At 45.9% G+C, this 18528-nt stretch overlaps 2 protein-coding genes across 6 annotated transcripts in view; both read left to right on the top strand.

Annotated features, from left to right (window-relative positions):
- GRAMD1C (GRAM domain containing 1C) overlaps positions 1 to 7179 on the top strand; it is a 51594-nt gene extending 44415 nt beyond the window's left edge. For 4 of the 5 annotated variants that reach the window (XM_071433336.1, XM_071433337.1, XM_071433339.1 and 1 more), the window contains exons 13-18: positions 1171 to 1274; positions 1960 to 2139; positions 3644 to 3701; positions 4204 to 4314; positions 5138 to 5243; positions 6967 to 7179. In XM_071433336.1, coding sequence (XP_071289437.1) covers positions 1171 to 1274; positions 1960 to 2139; positions 3644 to 3701; positions 4204 to 4314; positions 5138 to 5243; positions 6967 to 7044 — 637 coding nt within the window. In that variant the 3' untranslated portion in view covers positions 7045 to 7179. The remainder of the gene's footprint in view (positions 1 to 1170; positions 1275 to 1959; positions 2140 to 3643; positions 3702 to 4203; positions 4315 to 5137; positions 5244 to 6966) is intronic. The other variant, XR_011680142.1, reaches the window with a different exon arrangement.
- A 993-nt stretch (positions 7180 to 8172) lies between these two features.
- Positions 8173 to 15602, top strand: ZDHHC23 (zinc finger DHHC-type palmitoyltransferase 23). Its single transcript, XM_071433335.1, has 4 exons — positions 8173 to 8380; positions 8602 to 9294; positions 9977 to 10144; positions 10959 to 15602. Exons 1-4 carry the CDS (start codon positions 8274 to 8276, stop codon positions 11224 to 11226), a joined length of 1236 nt encoding a protein of 411 aa, XP_071289436.1. The 5' UTR covers positions 8173 to 8273; the 3' UTR covers positions 11227 to 15602.
- Positions 15603 to 18528: the final 2926 nt, after the last annotated feature.

Genomic DNA, 18528 nt, shown 5'->3' with positions numbered 1-18528 from the left:
TCAAGTGAACTCTGTCTAGATATGGAATTTCCTCTCCCATTTGTTGAAAACAATGTAAGTGGTGCTGTCTTTAATAAGAGCTTTTTTCTCAAACTTAATCAGTGCTCAGGAAAGGTTAGCAAGCCTGGATTCTATTCTGGCTAATCTCAGCCTACTGAAAACTCCCTCTCTACTGGGAGAATGGAATGAAGGTCCTTGAACGACTGCTTTGGATTTTTTTTTTTGAGTGAATCGCTGTTCTTCTTTGGGACCTAGACTAGTTTTTTCTGAGAATGCGACAGCCCTAGGATAAGAGCAAAAACCTAAGTGCACGTGGTGCACAGAGCATATGTGTATAGAACAGAAAGGCACATAATGATGTTACAGCTGGCCTTACTAAACTGTGTTTAAAATGGCTCAGAAACTCTGTTTGAAAGGAGTTGTTTTATTACACCATGCCCAGTGGGCTTACATTGATTTGGAAGATTACTTAAAAAGTTGAAAAGAGTGTATTCTAGGATGATCAGTCTTCTTGACTGAAATCAAGGACTTTGTCCTTTATGAATAGCTTTGCGATTCACTCAGTTAAAGCATGCCTCTGAAGGATTCTAGTCCAATTCATTTTTATTCTGGAAGCAGTATTGATTAGCTTTACCTGAGGAATGCAGGGAATGCACAGTAGGAATGTAGTTTTCCCCTCTGTCATGCTCATGGAAAGACAGATTTTAATTTCTGTCTACTCAGGGTAGGATGTGAGCACTTGAGTTATGATAAAGAATTTCACTTTCTGCTATTGTAGTGCCCATGTAATATATCATGTGTACTCATACAAAGTAAAAATCATTACTTTATTATCTGGAAGCCTGAATCCTATTTTAAATATGTGTTAAAATGAGAATGCTTCAGAGGATAGAAATCATCTGGTAGTCTGAGCCTGAAGGAAAACATTCCAAAATGTTTCCCATAATTTGGACATTTAGATTTTGACACTTTAGCTAGAGATGTTGTCTTTGCTACTGTCTGTCTCTTGCATTTTTTTAATGAAAGTGCTGCCCAGCTGGAGAGCGATGGCAGTTCCAGTTGGTATTGCAGATTGTAGACACAAGCTGGAGGCTGCTTCTGATAAGAGATTTCTGCTATCACTGTGCCGCCTAGAAGAGCACTTTTCCATTATTGCATTCTGTTTTCTAGGGTTTCTGCAGAAGTGAAGTACAAAAAACAGCCTTGGGGCCTTGTCAAGTCTGTAATTGAGAAGAATACCTGGGGAGGAATACAGGAAAACTTCAAACAACTTGGTGAGGCATTTTCTTCTTTGTACTGGAGTAAGGAGCTACCTTTGCTATGTACTTTTTTTTGTCTGTCAAGCCTGGCTCCTCAAAGAATGGCTTGAAAAAAAGGCAACACCAAGCAGTCTTAAAGACAGAACTTCCTGTCATCAGTGTATCTGCCAGTTTCAGAGTATGAAAGAAGCCTTGTGGCTAACAAGGGGCTCTTGTATACCTGGCCGTAATGGCTTTCAGAAGGAAACAAGAGGAGCAGCAGGAAAGCTGTTATTCTCAGCTGGATATGTTTATCTCTAAGAATTTCCTTGACTGTGCCTTTGAGAAGAGAAGCAGTGGCACTTGGCAAGCTCCATGGATGTCTGTTCACAGCCTGGCCAGCCACTGCTGCAGGTTCACAGTCTAACACAATTTCAAGCCTCAGTCTAACAGTGTCTTGCAGTGCTCTTCCAGCTGCTGTCTGGAATAGCATTGAACAATCCTCCCTGGGGCTGAGTGTGCACCACTTCTGCAGAATGTTCCAAGTGCCCTCTAGAAAATAGAACAGGGGTGGAGGTCAGGGTGTAGTTCGCCAGTTACCTGCTTTAAGTTCATGTATTGGAAGGTGTGCTTGTTCCTCTTGCTGCCACCTTGCATATCTCACAATTTGTCTTCAGCTTTCTTTTTGACACTTTGGTAACCTTATTTTTTTCCACTGCAGAATCAGATCTCCTAATGGAGGAATATGCAATTAATCAGTCCATAGAAGACTCTGGGAAATTACTTGCTCTGAGACGAAGGCGACGCACTTTACACCGGGGTTTGGCAGAATCACTTCCCAAACGCTCTTCCCAGCATTCCTCTGGTGACATGGGAGTAGAGTCCCAGGGCAGCTTAATAGGTAGGAATTTTTATACATCAAGTGTTTTCCAAAAGGTATGTTCAAGAAAGCATAACTCTTAAAATAATACAAGAATAGCATTTGTGAATGTATTGCTCTTTTCTGTGATAGCAAATGCTTTAACAAGTTCAGGCTTCTTCAAGCTTGCATAAAGTATATTTGGAGCATGTGTGATCATTTTTATCATAAGTATCTCGTGAAATTAAGGCTAATATCACCTTCAGTTTCAAAACAAACAAAAATCAACCAAAATCTTAAATACTGCTCTGTATCTGCAAAGGTTTGAAAATGAGATTGGATCAGGGAAAATAAAACCTGATCCATGTAAAGTTTCTGAAAAAATTATTTTTTTCTTCAAATAACTACACACACAGGTGATGAATTGATTGAACTTTGCCACTTGCCTCTTGGCCCTGTCATCTCAGTTTTGGCTATTGATTTTTAATGTTACGAATTCTGTTTCCCATATGCTTCTGTAATTTCTGGGTCACTGAAGCATTTCTTGCAGTTCTACTGCCCTTAGGCATGACAGACTTGGCCACCAGCATATACAACATTAGTTTCAGCTAGGGAGATGAGGAACATCTGTGCACTAGTTTGCACCAGGGAATGGTGGATTCCATGACGGAAATTGAATTGTAAACAGTGAGGTAGGAGCAAGTACACTTCCCTAAAGAGGGAGACAACGCTGAGTATAGATAGCACTGAGAGAATATTTGGATCAACAGCATGTGTAAAGGACTCTTTACCTATGTGAAATTGCTTCCTAATTACTTAATTTTGCTATTGTTGCTCCACCTTTTCAGATGAGTGTGCCTCTGTGTGCATTACAGCTTTTATGTATGTCTGTTGTGCAGGGCAGGGTGTGCAAAATCAATTCTATTTAAAGATAAGTGTGCCCACAGTGCTAGGTGCTTGGTTTGGAGAGAACAGGCACACTCTGTCCCTCAGTGTCTGATCCCTGATGCCTGCAGAATAGCAGGTGGCCTCCCGAAGGGCTGTTATGGGACAATAGATAAACCAAGCCAGTAAGGATGGGACAAGTTACAGGACAATGTGACTGACAGATTGTCAGAAAGATGAACATGAGCAGGAGCACAAGCAGGAGAGAGCCACTTTGCACCCTGTCTCTGCTGTGCGTGACCAGCAGCACATTTGTGTGTTAGTAATGGATGGACTTCAGCCTTCTCAGGCAATTCCTGAGAAGGCTGAAGTATTGTGTTCTCCCATGCCCCAGTATTGTGTTCTCCCCAGCACAAGTGGGTAAGGGGAATTCTGATGGAAGAGCCTAACTGTTCAGCCAGCTTCTCAGAGATGATTGCAAAAATGCCTTGGTGAATGTTGGAGGTGGTCCTATGCACCTACATGACCTGATTTTTTTCCCATTAGAAGTTGTTGGGCTATTCTGTGTGAAGTGCTGGGCACTGACATGTATCTATCTGCAGACATCCTTTAGGAATATTCTTTAGTACTTTTTAACCTCCTTCTCTTCCATGCCCTATAGGAAGGAAAAGAGATGCAGTAAGTAGGACCACCACCATCATTGTAGTAATGAGTGTCTTGTAAGTACTCACTTGCATTAAAGTGTTGCTTGACTCAAGCTCATCTTGGTTTTTATCTGTATTTGTTCCTCATTTTCATGTTAAGACTGCATGTAGCATGATAAACTAATTTGAGTGGAACATGGGGGTATAAAAGAGGAATGGATTGACTTGGAAATGACATGTGGGATGAAAATGCTGACTTGTCAAACTTAGTCTACCTTACAGGTTTACTTAGGTCTGATACTATTAAAAAATAAAGTCTAGAATCTACTCATTCCTAATTTTAAAAGTTCCAAGAAGAGATACTGTTGTTATTTTTTGTTATTACCTAGTTTAATGGTAACTGCTAGGAATTGTTCAGATGGGTACTAATTTTCAGTATAGTGCTGCCCCACACCTTTTTTCTCCCAGGAGGCTGGGAGGATTCTGTTTCCTTAGCTGTCTTTAGCCATGATCTCGTATTTGTAGCATTGCAACTGAAATTGTTGAAAAATTGATTTTTGTTCTCCTCTATCTACAGTTTGCTGCTCTTGGTCTTGCTGAATATAACACTGTTCCTCAAACTCTCAAAGATAGAGCATGCAGCTCAGTCCCTTTATCATGTCCAGCTTCAGGAGGAAAGCTCTTTGAAGTGAGTTCACAATCTTTGCTTGCTTTCTTCTTCAGCTTATGTGAGAATCTGATCTAAAAAATAAATTATAAACAGTGAAATTGAGTGGTAAGTTTTCAGAAGTGGCTGCGGCTTGCTGTACTTCTGTGGTCTATGCTGAAATCCAGGGACATGTCTGACTGCATCTTGCAGTAATAAATTTCTTCTTTGACAAGCTGTTTTGGGAGAAATGTTAACCTTAGTTTGCATTTATCAGCCTGCTGTGACTCATCTTCTGTGAATATCATAGTGCTGATCACAGAACTGAAGTGTTCATCCTGTGTGAACCAGCATGTTCTCAAATGGAATGTTAAAGATTCATTTAGCTTTTTAGCTTCTCTCTGTGAGTCTCCTAAATCTCCTCTCCTTCACAAACTTCCATGTTAGGTGCCTTTTGTACTCAGGCACAGAAAGATATTGCTTCCTCTTGAATACAGTATCAAGAAAAAAGTTAAAAAACATACCCTGATTTTGAGTTTGGAAGGGATGTGGGGACCTCCCATAGTGACAGAACTGGTTAGAGTGATTTTATTCTTAAGAAGGATCATGCTTCCTGAAGTGTGGACCTTACAGTGTAAACATAATGTGAGCACAGTTTTTTCTTGGTGGCTGTTGCCTGTAAAGGTCTGAGGTACTAGCTTCAAGCAAACAGGTATTGGAATTCAACTGCAGGCAGCTTTGCATGTGGCTTTTGTAAGAGGATGTTCTCAGCAATGGCAGAGCAATGGTGGCAGAGAACAGTTGCTTTTAAAAAGGCATTGGGGTGCATGTTCCATGTTTCTGATGTAATCTCAATCTTTTTCAGCATATCCCCAGAAATTGTATCAAAAGAGGAGATACCTCAATATGATAAGGAACAGGTTAAACATGTGAAGGGAGTTTTAAGAGACTCAATTGAAATTCTTGAGCAGGTAGGTCTGAAAATCTTTCCTGGTGATGTTTGTTCTTGTACATTCTGGTGATGTTCTTGTACATCTTTTATCCCTTGTATTATCATAGCTTGATGTGGTCCGGTGCTAGATAAAGTTTTCTTGATCTGTTTTGCCCCAGGCTTGAGTTTAGTTAACAGGCAGTGCTTATGTTTCTGATGTTTCAGCTCGCTTTGGTTTTGAATTTGTTTCTTGGAGGGTTGGGTTTGGTTTTTTTTTTGGTTGATTGGTTGGTTTTTGTTTGGGTTTGTTTGTTTGTTTGTGGGTGGGTTTGTTTTGTTTTGTTTTTTGTTGGTTTGAGTTTTTTATTTGACTAAGATTTAAGTACCCATGTCAATTTTCTTAAACTTGTCAAGTGCTTAAGAGATGTGTTAATGCAGTTCTGAATCATGACAAAGCAAAGACTGGAGTATTTCAAAACAGATTCCAAGAACACTCAGATTAAGGTTTGTGAAGTGTTTTCCCATCTTATTATGGAATTTCTTCATTCAGGTTTATCCTGGCATTTGTTCCCCACTGCTCCTCTAGATACTGGCAAGAGCTTCATGTAGCATTGATATCAAGGGGCCACCTAATCTCCAATGTAAAATAAATAATTTCTACATATGTTTCTGAGAGGCTCCACAGAATATAATCCTCCTTCACAGTAACTTAAAATTTCAGGCTCTTGTATACTACAGACAAAAAAAAAAAGTTGAATATTGTTGTGTCTCTCTGATCATGAAGTCCATGACTGTTAAATCCTTATAATCCCTAGACTGAAATTTCAACTCAGTACCTGAAGGACAGTAAATTCATGCTTTAGTTTTTACTTACTATTCAGGAATGTTCTGATTTTAACTTCATTTATTATATCTTGAAATGCGATGGAATAAATTATTAGTTTAGGAAAGCTGAAAGGGGAGTTCACATGTAGCTTTCTCTATTGTTTGCTCTTTGTTCTTCCATGAAAGTACCCATGTCAATTTTCTCTGCTAAAGGAGGTTAGAAAAAGAAGCCATTTCTTACACTCCTCATTTAGAGGTGTCTCTGCTTGCACAACTGCTATTAATCTGATAATTAACCACTTTGATCACAACTTGAAAAAGCCTAAGTGCTGGCAGTTTCACTTTAGAGATGAAATTTTCTGGTTTTCATGCCATTTTTATTTTCTCTGCTTACTATTCAAACAATTCCTAATTCTGAAGTGTTAAGTGCTTTTTGAACACACAGTGTAAAAAAAGAAAAGTGAGAATTTAGCCACCTTTTTCATCCAGAATAACACTTTTTGTCTGGAAGTCCTGACGCATCTTAATGCTTGCTACCTTATGTTTTCTGAGGGTTGTCAATAACCTAAACATGTTTTGTGCACCAAAATGCACTAGGAGGGCCAGGTAGTAAAAGAAAATTCATGTTGTGCTGCCATGTTCCTTGGAGTATTTGCACTGAACATTATCTGTGACTAAAAATGAGTGGAGTGGTTTATCTTCTGTGCTGTTGTCTGGTGAGGTGTTAAGACTTTATCGTCCTGGACTGTTAGTATTTATAAACTCTACAGAGTGTAGCTGTTAGGAGAGCACAGTAAGCTGTTTATGGAAACAGGGAGGAGGAAATCACATGAAATCTTTAAAAGAAAATGAGGAGGGAGACTTTATTTTCCTGATATCTCACCCATGCAGGAGACTGACTTAAGTAATTGGTGGGGGGGTGGATTGTATCTTCACAGCTGAAGACTTCCCTTTCCATGCTCCAAAGAAGCTTTGACCACTTGAACAGGACACAGAGCAGCAAGACTGAGAGTTAATAGCCACATCAGCTTTTCATTCAAGATGCTGGAAGAACAGATGTGTGTGTGTGAGGACTTGTGGGGTAGGGACTGTAACTGTCTCCTCTGGACTCTTTACTGTTGCACAGAATAAAAGGTTTGTGGAAGAAGTAAGTCGGGTTCTGCGTTGCCATAGCTTGGCAGTCTTGTCTCTCTGCCAGCCTTCTTCCCTGGGGAGTCTCAATTCCAAACAGTGCAGAGCTCTTGGATCCATCCCAGGGTGAGTGAGTGAGGGCAGTTGTACTGCTGCTGAATGGATCTGAACATTTCAGAGGGGAAAAACACCCTTGGTGGAGAACTGGGCTTGTCTCTTATGAAATTGCAGCTTTTTATGTCAACATAGGAAAATGACCATCAGTGAAGAGTGTTTTGGAGAAAAAAGAATGTTAGTGGATTCACAGCCACAGGATCTTCATAGGCTTTTTTTAGCCATGGGGACCTTGTGAAAGAAGTCACCATCTTAACGATGGAAATGCCTAAGATTAATTAACAGGAAAGGGTTTGAGATCTCTTGCATACTGCAAGCTTTGGCAGGCTGCCTTCTGCCATATGTTTCCAGCTCTCCCAGAGAAATTTCAGCCCTCGGTGTTTTCCCTCTATCGAGGGCTGTGCTTCAGCGTGGTGTGCCCACTGATGATGAAACTCCCTTTCGTGTGCTTCAAGCGTTTTCCAAGCAGGTTGAGGGAAAGAAGATGAATACAGAAAGAAAATCCCAGAAAATGCAAGGGCTCCCTCCCTCGAGTTCGGGCTGTACTAGGAGGGCAGCGCTGGCTCGGGCGGTGCACAGCCTGTGGGGCAGTGGTGCAGACACAGGTGTTGGGGTGGGGAGGGGGGTGCAGGGTCGGTGTGGAGGCGTGCGGGGGGCAGCTTTTCCCGGTCCCGGGCCCGCGGCGCCGGCCCCCCCCCCCCCCCCCCCCCGGCCGCCACCTGTTGCGCTGTCCCTTTAAGGCAGGTGCCCCCGCGTGACGGCGGCGCCGCCCCCCGCGCGCCCATTGGCGCGCGCCGCCGTCAGGTGGACGGTCCGGGCGGGGGCGCCGCCCCCCGCACACCTCGGGGCGCGCGCGGCCAATGGCGGGCGGGCGCTGCGGCGGGGGCGGGGCCGCGGGGCGGGGGCGGTGGCGCGCGCGGGGCACCTGAGGCGGCGGCGCCGGCGGGAGCCGCTCCCGGCCCCGCGGGAGGGACGGGACGGGGCGGGGCGGGCGGCGGCGATGGAGGAGCCCCTCTGCTGCTGCGAGTACGTGGACCGGCGCGGCCGGCGCAACCACCTGGCGGCGTGCTGCTGCGACTGCGAGGAGCTGGACGACGGCTGCGACAGGTACCGGCTCCGCGACCCCCGGGGGTCGCCGACTGCGGGACACCCTCCCGGCGGCGGCGTCCCCGCGGGGCTGCCGCCCTGAGGGCGGGGGAGCCGCGCCCCGCTTCCCGGGAAATTTGTCGGGAGAGAGGGAGAGGGGAGGCGGTGGGAGCGGGACGGGGCAGGGGGCGGGAGTGCGGCTGTCCCGGTGCCAGCCGGCGCTGTGCTCCCCGCGCTCGCAGGTGGCTGACGTGCAAATCCCTGCCCCCGGGAACGCTGGAGAGGATCGCCGACACCATCGCGGACCGGCTGCGGGTCCCCTGGTTCTCGGGGGCCGTGAAGATCAATGTCAGCCTCGTGCCGCCGCTCGTCCTGCTGCCTGTCTTCCTCCACGTTGCCGCCCTGCACTTCCTGCTGGGGCTCATCATCCTGACGTCCCTGCCCGTTGTGGTGCTGTGGTATTACTACCTCACCCACCGGAGGAAGGAACGGACTCTGTTCTTCTTGAGCCTGGGGCTCTTCTCCTTGGGATATATGTACTATGTGTTTCTCCGGGAGGTGGTTCCCCGGGGCCACGTGGAGCATTCCCAAGTGGTCACTCTCACGTGCGGGTTAATTCTTATGCTTGCAGCCCTGTCTCGAGCCAAGAAGGACCCTGGCTACCTTCCCATCCCAGCAGGCAACGAGAAGCCATCGCACCAGGGTTTGCACAAGAGTATTAGAGGGAGCTCCAGCGGGCTCCATGGCATCTCAGGTGCTGCCAGCAGTCGTGCTGTGAATGGGGAGGCTAAAGGTTATTGCAGGATGTCAGCTGAGCAGCCAGCAGGTGTGAAAAAGGACTGGTGCACTAAATGCCAGCTGGTCAGGCCAGCCCGAGCAGGGCACTGCCGGCTTTGTGGCAGGTGTGTGAGGAGGCTGGACCATCACTGTGTCTGGTAGGTTTTGCACGGCTGAGGCTCCCTGTGTTCTCTCTCTGAGTTCCCTCCTTTTTAAAGTAAGCTGCTTTTTTTACAGTCCCTGACAAATAGAGTTGCTTTTGCTATGTGCAAGACCTTATGACACTCTTTAAATACAGAAAGCTTTGTATTTACCCTTTAAAAGAACAGTTAGAATAACTGTTTATGCGAAGTGGGTTGAGCTGATAGCTTCTACAGCATACTTCAGAATTGCTTTTACTTCTCTACTGTTTTTCATCAGTTTGGGATTGTTTTTGCTGTGGGTTTTCTTGGATTTGATTTTTTGCTTTAGACTTGGTCTGTAGAGCGCTAATAATCCTGCAGTTAAGTTGCATTAGCGCTCTCCTGAGGCAAGGGACTCCTGTGGTGCTGGAGCCTAGGGGGCAGTAGGGTGTAATGTGTCTCAGCAAAGGATACTACCCCTGCTAAAAATTTGATGCAAACAGTCTGCCGCTGTTAGCCTACAGGTCTATTGTCTTGTGTTTGTAACCTTTCTGTATAAAGTTATCAAGTTTCCCTGAACATTTTTCAAAGTTCTCAGCCTGTGTCGACTGCAAGTACCTTGGAAATCAGGTTCTCTGACAGCTGGGGGAGGAAGAAGAAATAGAACACTGTTTCTTTTCCTTTTTTAAGCAAAGTAATCTTTTCTTTCCTTTTGGAGGATTAACAGCTGCGTAGGGGAGCAGAACCATCAAGCTTTCATCCTTGCACTCTCCTTCTTCATGCTCACCTCTGTGTATGGGATTACCTTGACCCTGCACACCATCTGTAGGGGCCGAAGTCTGTTTGTGGCATTGTTCTACTGCCCTGGGGCCTATTCTGACTACAGGTGAGATGTCTGCCTGCGAGAGCTGCAGTGGGAGCAGGCTTGCTCAGGCAGCTTAGCTCCTGTTCGTCATTCTGCTGGTTGTCAGACCTGATCACAAAGTGTTCCCTAAAAAACTCTGGAAAGCAAAGATGTGTTTCTGCTTTTGCCAAGGTGGGCAGCCTGAGACTTGGAGAGAGCTCACTATTTATGTGCAAAAAGTTGAAGGAGCTAGGATTTGAAGTATTTATTGTGTTATGTATAGATGTACTTTTAGATATGTATGCCCCATCCCAATGCATGTAATGGTCTGACAGCTTGGAATCCACATGCTCTCTCTCCCTCTCATTCCTTACTATTTATCTAGTGAATGTCCTCCAAGCTATCTGCCTAGAACATGCTCTGTCTGGCAGGGAAGGTGGTGGGAGCTATTGCACATGAGTTCAGAGACCAGCACTACCACAGATGGGCAGAGTACTGATAGTACTCAAGTGACTCTTCCTTCCTCTACTCCATCTCATGACCTGTAGAGTGAGAGCATCCTGGGGTCCTTAAGTAAGGCCTGAGCACCATTACAACACGAAGAGTAAAGAGCTAGGTTCTGTGACAGCAATGTGTAAGAGTAGCTCTGCTAGCAGTAAAAGCTCTCATTAAGTAAACCCTGAAGCTTTAATTTTGAGAAAGCCTTTAAGGATTATCTGATGAAAGCAGCAAAGTGAGATCACTGTGGCAGATGTAGACAGGGATTTGAAAGGATAGTGATTACCAGGGAAAGTCACTTTAAAGCAGCTGCTCCTGTACTAAATGGCTTCCTTCCCATCTTTTTCCCTGCTGCCAGCTCTGCTCTGTCGTTCACCTGTGTGTGGTACTGTGCCATTGTAACAGCTGGCATGGGATACATCCTCCTTATCCAGCTGTTGAACATCAGCTACAACGTGACTGAGAGGGAAGCTCGGCTGGCTCTGCGGGACAACACTGGGCGCAGGCTGCTGGGTGGGTTAGTGATAGACACTGGCCAGTATAACAGGGGACTCCTGTGCAACTGGGGCCACTTCCTGAGCCTGGGGGCTTCTCCTCCACAGCGCTCTGCCGAGGACATCGTGTGATACCCCTCGTTCTGCAGATGGTGTTCTGTCATGGCTCACTGACTTTGTTTAGCAGGGGAGCAGCCCCTCCCACCAGGACTCCTCCTCACACAACCTTTCCTCGTGGTCATTATGTGGGCTATCCCCTCACTGACAACTGGAGATGTTTTCCCCGGTGGAATGGTTCTTCACATGCTGTCAGCCAGCAATAGGATGCAGAAAGCAGTAAGCCATATGTGCAGGTGGGGAGAGGAGGAGCCTGCTGCCTTTTTTCACCATGGGAAACAGCAAGAAGAGCACAAGGTTTTGAGAACTTGAGTTTCCCTTAGATGTTAATACTGGCATCAGGAGGAACCTGCTGCTGGGCTTCAGAGAGTGCACTGGTTCCTGCAAAGGTTAAGGAATCCCTGGATTTGTACCTCTGTGTGCCATTTTGGAGATGTCAGAAGAGTGAACTTTGGACACACTAACAGATGGAGCCCTGCAGAAACTGGGCTCTTTGGCTAGAAGAGACTGTCTAGGCAGTCACTGGGCAGTGCTCTCCTCTCTGGTGCATTTATTTATTTATTTTTACAATCTCTGATTCCATCCAGCTGTGTACATGCTTCTATTAAGTGCCTTTGTGAGCTACATTCCTGTAGGACTTTGTACAATCCCTTCACCTCTTGACCCCTAAAGTTATTATTCCATCCGTGTCTGTCTAAATGAGTGAAAAGAGATCCTGTTGTTCTTTCTGCAAGCTGGGTCTGTATTGGTTTGAAGGCTTTGCTCATCTCCTTCAAAGTGTTTCTGCTCTGATTATGGGTTGTGACATGTGACAGCAGGTAAATACACCAAGTAAGGAGTTTTGAAGCAACATGTGACAGTGAACTTTGAGGGCAAAACTAGAGTGCTGTCTGTCTGGTATTACTGTAGCTTTACCTTCATCCTATGTCTATAGGGAGAAGGGAGTCTGTGGGAGAGTAGGCAATTCTGCTAGCAGCATGTTTGGTAGGTAGCATCTTGGTTGTATTGCTGTCAGCACAGTGATCTTGTCTTCTCTCAGCCCGGTTACTGTGGAGCTGCCTGACTATAGATCTGATTTCTCAAGCTAAGAAGCCAAGGAACAGATCAACCCTAAGGTACATAGGAAGAGATGGAGGATATGTTGGAGGTGTTTGTTTTTGGGATAGATGACCCCTACTGGCAGGTAAATGAACCTGTTAAAATATGCTCTGCAAGAGTGCCATCTTTTCCTCATCAGCCTGCAACTGTATTATGGCCTGGACTCGAACTTCAGCCAAAATAACAAGGTTTTGGTGGCAGTGGTTTCTGGATTTCATGGGTGGGTTTTTTTTGTGGCTTTTTGGTTTAAGCCCTTTATGTATGCCGTTGGCCCTGCAGTAATAGGAGAGGTCTGGCTGGAAGAGCTGGGGACTGTGGCACAAGAATTTCAGGTTGGGCCTAAGTTGCAAAAGCGGAGTTATTTGTTCCTAGCTGTGGTGTTTTCAGACGTGTGCGTGGGTCATGCCTGCCCCTGAGTGCATGGGCATGGCAGGCAGCTGGGGGATGTTGGGTAAGTGATGCACATTCACTGTGCTGCTGTGCAGTAGTTTGAAGAATAAATGGATGGTGCATGATGCCAAAAGAAAGCAGGGGCTGCCCGTTGGGATCCCTGCCATATTTTTGAGTGCTCCTCATGATATGTCCCATTTTAAGGTTAAGATTGTGTTGCTTTTTGCACTGTTTGGTTTCCTCAAGTGGCACATTTTATAACCAGCAGATAATTAAGGAGCAGCTGCATTTGGAATGTGGCTATACAGTTACTGAATTTCCCTTATTTCTTTCCCCTTTTCATCCAGTAAAGCAGTTCTTTATAAGGAGGTAAAGGGACAGCTCTTTTGCTTCCTACCTCTAACCAAGCACAGCAGAAAGTTCTGACTGCTTTCTTGACTCTAATGTGAATAAAAAAGTATGCAGCTGGACTGCAAAGTGTTCCTTTATGACCTTCTGTTTGGAGCTTGAAGCCTGATCCTAGGAGTTCAAATTGAAACAAAGTTGCTTCCACTTGAGTTGTCTGTAAATGTTTCGATGGCACATATGTATATTCTGATGTCTGCTGAGATGATGTCAAGCTTGGCAACCTGGAGATAAGAATGCTGTGGTCTAGGAGGATCTTCTTAGATCTTACCCTGCTGGCACTGAGGAATATAAAGGCAGAAGGACCTTCTGTGCTAAACGAACCCCTGCAGTGGAGACAGCCAATTTGTCCGTCCCTGTGTGCTGCATGCACAGGAATCAATCAATGCACCCACAGGCTGAACAAGCTCTGGGAGCTTTTGCAGGTTTGAGATAAGTGATTTCTCTGAGTCCTGCTACTCCTGGTTGGGAGAAAGCAGGGCAGATCACAGGGTGCTTCCCTGGCAGTGCTAACCCTGTGGCGCTCACTTACTCCCACAGGCAGAGATTGGTTTCACCTTTGCAGCCTGTCTGTCACTGTAGCCTTGTCCCTTGTCTCTTAGTGAGTGGGAGGTTTCATCTGAACTGCTGACACTGAGACTCTCTCTGTTCTCCCAGGCAGCGTGGAATTTGGACTGCAGATAGGAACGAAGGACCTGAGATTAATGTAACCATTCCATACCTTGGTCAAACATGCTCCAGCAGAGTGGGGACAAAGTGCTAAAGTAAATTTCATTTTTTGCATTGGCTCCAGGGGAACTGAAACCAGGGCACTAAAAGATTGCAAGGATGGAGTTTTTTTCTAGGAGGAAAATGCAGTGCTGTTTCCTCAGTGAATAGGAGGTTCAGGTGGCTATAATCTGTATAGTAATGGTGACTGTTTCTTTAACGGCATGGCATTGGTTTACCTCTTCTTCCTGATAGGATTTGCTTTGTGAACGCATTGGGAGATGAGAAGCATAAAGTAATGGGATATTTTAAAGGCATCTAAATGGGCGGAAGAGTTTCAATCCCTTCAGATGCATACGTGGGAACTCTCCTTTTAACATCCCCGAGAATTAGCAGGAAACCCTTGGAGGGTAATGCTTCCTTTCCAGTTATTGCAAGGGCAAAGTGTTGTGATCTGGCGTGCTCAGGAACAGTTTATTCTCTGAGTAATTTCCTGCTGAGCTTGGTACTGACCATGCTGGTAGAAAAATGTTAAAATCTAGGCATACAGACAGTCAGAGTCAGTCCTTGGGCTCCCTGTGTTAGTAGCTGCCTAGATCCATGCTGCCTGGGGGTTGGAGCAGTGGGAGCAGCCTGCATTTGACAGGGGACTTGTGGGTTGTGTGTGGCCTTCAGGCAAGGACCAGTGTCTCACCTGTAAGCTGTATGCCTGGCAGTGCAGAAAACAGTACCCTGCTGGCTCTTGATCATTTTCCCTGTGTGTGAAGAGAGGACCTAAAGCTGACCAAGAGGAGGGAAGGATTTTGGTAATAGCCAGCTCTGATGTTTTTCCACCCAGACTTTAAAAGTTAGTTTATCTTGCTTTACCCATCACCTTTTAAGAGGCATTTGTTGTTTCACAAATAGTGTGGACTTCTGCAGACCAGGCAGCTCTTAGGGGCCCAGGATTCTGGTTTTGCTGGTGTTGTAATGTTACACCCTCCGTGTCCAAGTGCCATCACCCCACTGTTTGGTGTCTGTAGTAGGAACAGTGCATCATTAGATACATCCTGTAAATGGTGGCTTGGCACTCTTTAACTGTGTCTTCCTGCATTGTGCTTTTTTGTAGGCAAGTCACAGGTCCCCATGTTGACTGTTTCTCCATTTAACTTGTCCTCAAATGACAAAAGTCACTGGTGAGCCTGAGCTGGTGCTGCTTGTGACTCCTAATCACATTTCAGCCTTCATGCTATGATGGTGCTTTTTTTTCCCTTCAAAGTAGGTTGCTTTCAAGTGTCTTAATGAAACCATTTGCTGTAAAATTTCTTCTGAATATAAAATGGATACTGCCTCACTGCCTAATGTCTTAATCATGTGCTTGGTTTTTTCCTCCTATATGAATGTATATTGCCTCATTAGGGCAGGAAGCGTGTGTGATTATGGATGTGTTTTCCTGTATTCCTTTCAGTGAAAAGTTCTACAGTTACCTAGGATTTTTTTTTGCCACTACCAGGAGGATCCTGCAGCAAAAATCTGTTTGCAGACAGGTGAGCTTCTTTGTGAAATGTGGGAATTCAGCCTCCCAAGATCTTGTCTTTATGGAATTCCTCTACTGATAATGTAAAGAGTGATGGGCTCTAGAAGAAAGTGGAAAGAATTTTTTTTTAAACCTGAGCTTTAGGAAGAAATTTTGTGAAACATTTGTGAGCTTTTTTGAAGAGACTGATGTGTGTATGTTTATGTCCATTTTGCATCATGTTCAGTGTTTCCAAATGGGTATCAAATGAATCAAAATAAATTAATGGAAATGATCTGTGGAGTGGCCTGTTGATTTATGCCGACACATGCAGGCAAGCTGAAAGATCAAAAGCTGCCACTATCTCATGGCTATTCAGCTGAGAGCTGGACTGGGTAATAAGGGAGCAAAAGGTTAAGGAAAACTTGGGAAACAAATGTTCGTCCAGTTCTGCAAAGGTTGACCTTTGGGTTTGTTGGTGGTGAGATGAGAGACCTGCTGGCAGTTCTCAGCATCCTAGAGACATTCCCTCATGGTAGGAATTTGAATGGTAGCAGTTAATCCTATGAGCAATGCATTATCAGTATCTGAGCAGGTTCCAGGCCTTTTTATCCTGTGTCTTGCTTTCCCTCTGACACCTGCCCACATAATACACCCAGAACCCCAAAAAGGAACAATCTCTTGCTTTAAACTCTTTTCTAAGCCATATTTGGCAATTATATAGGATATTCTCCTTGTAGATAGTGGGAAGAGATGTAACCTTTAATTCTGTTGGTATCTTGGGACTGCTGCTGAAAGTCAAGATAACTTTTAATGAGTAGACTCACAGGTACCTTTGATTGTTCCAGAGCTCACCTTTGATTTGCTGTGGTACTTCTGTCTGCTGTTCAGCTGTTCGTTTGAAGATAACTTTGCACTGCTGACAGCAAGGACCTTCCAGTAGGGTTTCAGTTGGATGAGACTAGTGTTTGCAGAAGGTTGTCAGACTTGGACACCCAAGCATGACTAGCTTTAACTCCAGTGCTGTTGACGGGGACACAAGAAACTTGTCTCCCCCTAGCTTTTATTTTTTTCCCCTGTTGTGGCTTGCTGTGCTGGCCCTGCAGAGCAGGGCCATGCCTGGAATGGCAGCTCCTGTGCTGGGAAGGCCAAGGTCCAATGCTGGGGCAGGTGCCTGTAATGGATAACAGGTTTGCAAATATGTGGGCTGTGGATCACACTGCAGTGGTCCATGGACCCCTCCCAGGCTAACTATTGTTCCTCCCTGCCTGGGGGGAGGAGAGGAAATTGTTTAATATTTCAGGCACCCTTTCAGATCCAGTTTGTGCAGGGCCTGGGGAACTTGGAAGTAGTGGAACTTGGAAGACTGGTGTACAGATTTAATGAGAAGATGGTATTTCTGTGGTTAAGGTTTTTGGGAAACCATGTTAAAATGCTGTAGGGGCAGGGGTCTTGCTAGAGGATGGGGAACTTGCAATCACTTCAAGGTTCTGTATTTGCTGTTGCACTGCAGTAAAAGTCCTCCCCCCACCCCTGTGCAAGAGAACGAAAGCCTGGCTGTGCAGCCACCTCCCTCTCTTGCTAAGAAAAGCAAGGAGCTGACAGGCAGGAGTGTGCCTGAGCTGTGAGTGTGGGCTGATGACCAGCATTAAGGCACTGACATCTGCATCTAGCCAAGTGTTGGAGCAGGAGGAATGCTCTGGCACAACTGCAAGCTGAAGCTGTTTCCTTGGTCTGACAAGCTCTCATGTCACTCTCCTGTGGGAGCCTCAATTTGCAAAACACCAGCATTGTGCCAGGGATTTTAGGGGTATCCTGTGCATCATCTGGCACGGCCTTGCTTCTGCCAAGGAGGTATGAGTTGTTTCAGCCAAATGTCAGCATCAGTAGGGAAGTCAAGGGGCTTCTCATGTCCCTTTTGATTTAGACCATGTTCAGTATGAATTTGCCTGATCCCTGAACATCTTCCCTGTCCCTCAGCCAGATCTAGCAGAGGCTTCAGCTCCATGCTTGCACTGGCAGTAGGCCAGGGCTGTCAAAGCACAGCTCCTGGATCTTCTTTTGGCTCCTTGCTGCTGCAACTGTCCAACCAAAGAGCATCTTGTCAGGAGAACTTTTCAAAGCTACTAGGAATAGAAGGAAACCCTGGAAGGTAAGAGTATTGGAAACAAAGGACAGTTTCCAAAGTGTTGACTGTACTTCAAGTTCTTTGGAGGCAACAAAGCCCCACATAAGCAGCATGATTTTCATTCATGGTGAGTGGGCACTGAGATGAGTAGGAGCTGTGGGCTTTGAGGACAAAATGTGCATTGCTAGGGAAAGAATCTGCAGTTTAGTAAACTGGATACACCCCTGAGTAGCCAGTGGTTTGGGGCACCTTTTTAGCTGTGCAAGATGTAAATTCAATACATGCCCAGCCTGTTACTAGGGTCAATTCCAGGCTGCATGTGGGCACATCCACTCTGCTGTTAAAAATGCCTGTTCCTCCCCTTACAGCTGCAGCATGTCCTGTCTCTGGCTGGCTGGAATGCTGCTTCTCTCCAGATGGAGATGCTTTCTCTCTCTTACCTTTTGTCCTCTGGGTTACTATTGTCCTTACACAAATCCAGGTGGAAGGTGGGCCATTGGCCTTCCTTGCTGTGTTGTCAAGCCCCGCTAGAGAGGAAAATTCCAGCAGAAAAATGGGAGTATAAGGGCTGGTTCAGGAGTTCCAGGAGCTCATTGGCACTACATGGCAGAGACTTCCAATAGGAAAGAATGTCCCAAGAGCAAGCGGATTGCTGTTAGCACCAGGTGTGGTTGCTGGCTGCACTGGGGCATTACTTCGGGAGCTCAGCCCCAGCTCTGCTCCTCCCTGGCTGTTTGGCTCAGTCCTCTGCAAAAAACGCTCCCTGCTCTTCCCCGCAACACATGTTATCCAGCCTCTCCCAGCTTGTGCTTCCTCTCACAATCTGCCTCTTAATGCAGCCAGATGGTCTGAGCTCGCCCACACTCCATGCAGGCACCTTCAGCTCCCTGCACTTGGAGAAAGCGCCCGTCTGACCTGCTGCTGGTCGGGTCTGCACTGCGCCTGTGGGAGATGGGGAATGTTTGGGTGTTGCAGAGGATGGCTGTGGGAGGTACCTGCAAGTGACAGCTGTCTTCAGACCTGCACCAACAGCCTGGCTTTGTGGGCAGGGTCCTTTTTCTGGCCACATCCCTGTGTCCACATGGACAAATTC

The sequence above is a fragment of the Agelaius tricolor genome, unplaced genomic scaffold (genome assembly GCF_023055355.1).
Source record: "Agelaius tricolor isolate 1412-34295 unplaced genomic scaffold, bAgeTri1.0.p SCAF_9, whole genome shotgun sequence".
In the NCBI taxonomy this organism is placed as follows: Eukaryota; Metazoa; Chordata; class Aves; order Passeriformes; family Icteridae; genus Agelaius; species Agelaius tricolor.
Note: the sequence above shows the minus strand (reverse complement) of the source record. Positions and strands in the feature narration are given on the sequence as shown.

What these genes read in the sequence shown, in the direction of transcription:
- ZDHHC23 (XM_071433335.1), top strand. Translation starts at nt 8,274, where the DNA reads ATGGAGGAGCCCCTCTGCTGCTGCGAGTACGTGGACCGGCGCGGCCGG. An exon ending in CTGGACGACGGCTGCGACAG is followed by an intron (nt 8,381 to 8,601) that starts GTACCGGCTCCG and finishes CCGCGCTCGCAG; the next exon opens with GTGGCTGACGTGCAAATCCC. An exon ending in CTGGACCATCACTGTGTCTG is followed by an intron (nt 9,295 to 9,976) that starts GTAGGTTTTGCA and finishes TTCCTTTTGGAG; the next exon opens with GATTAACAGCTGCGTAGGGG.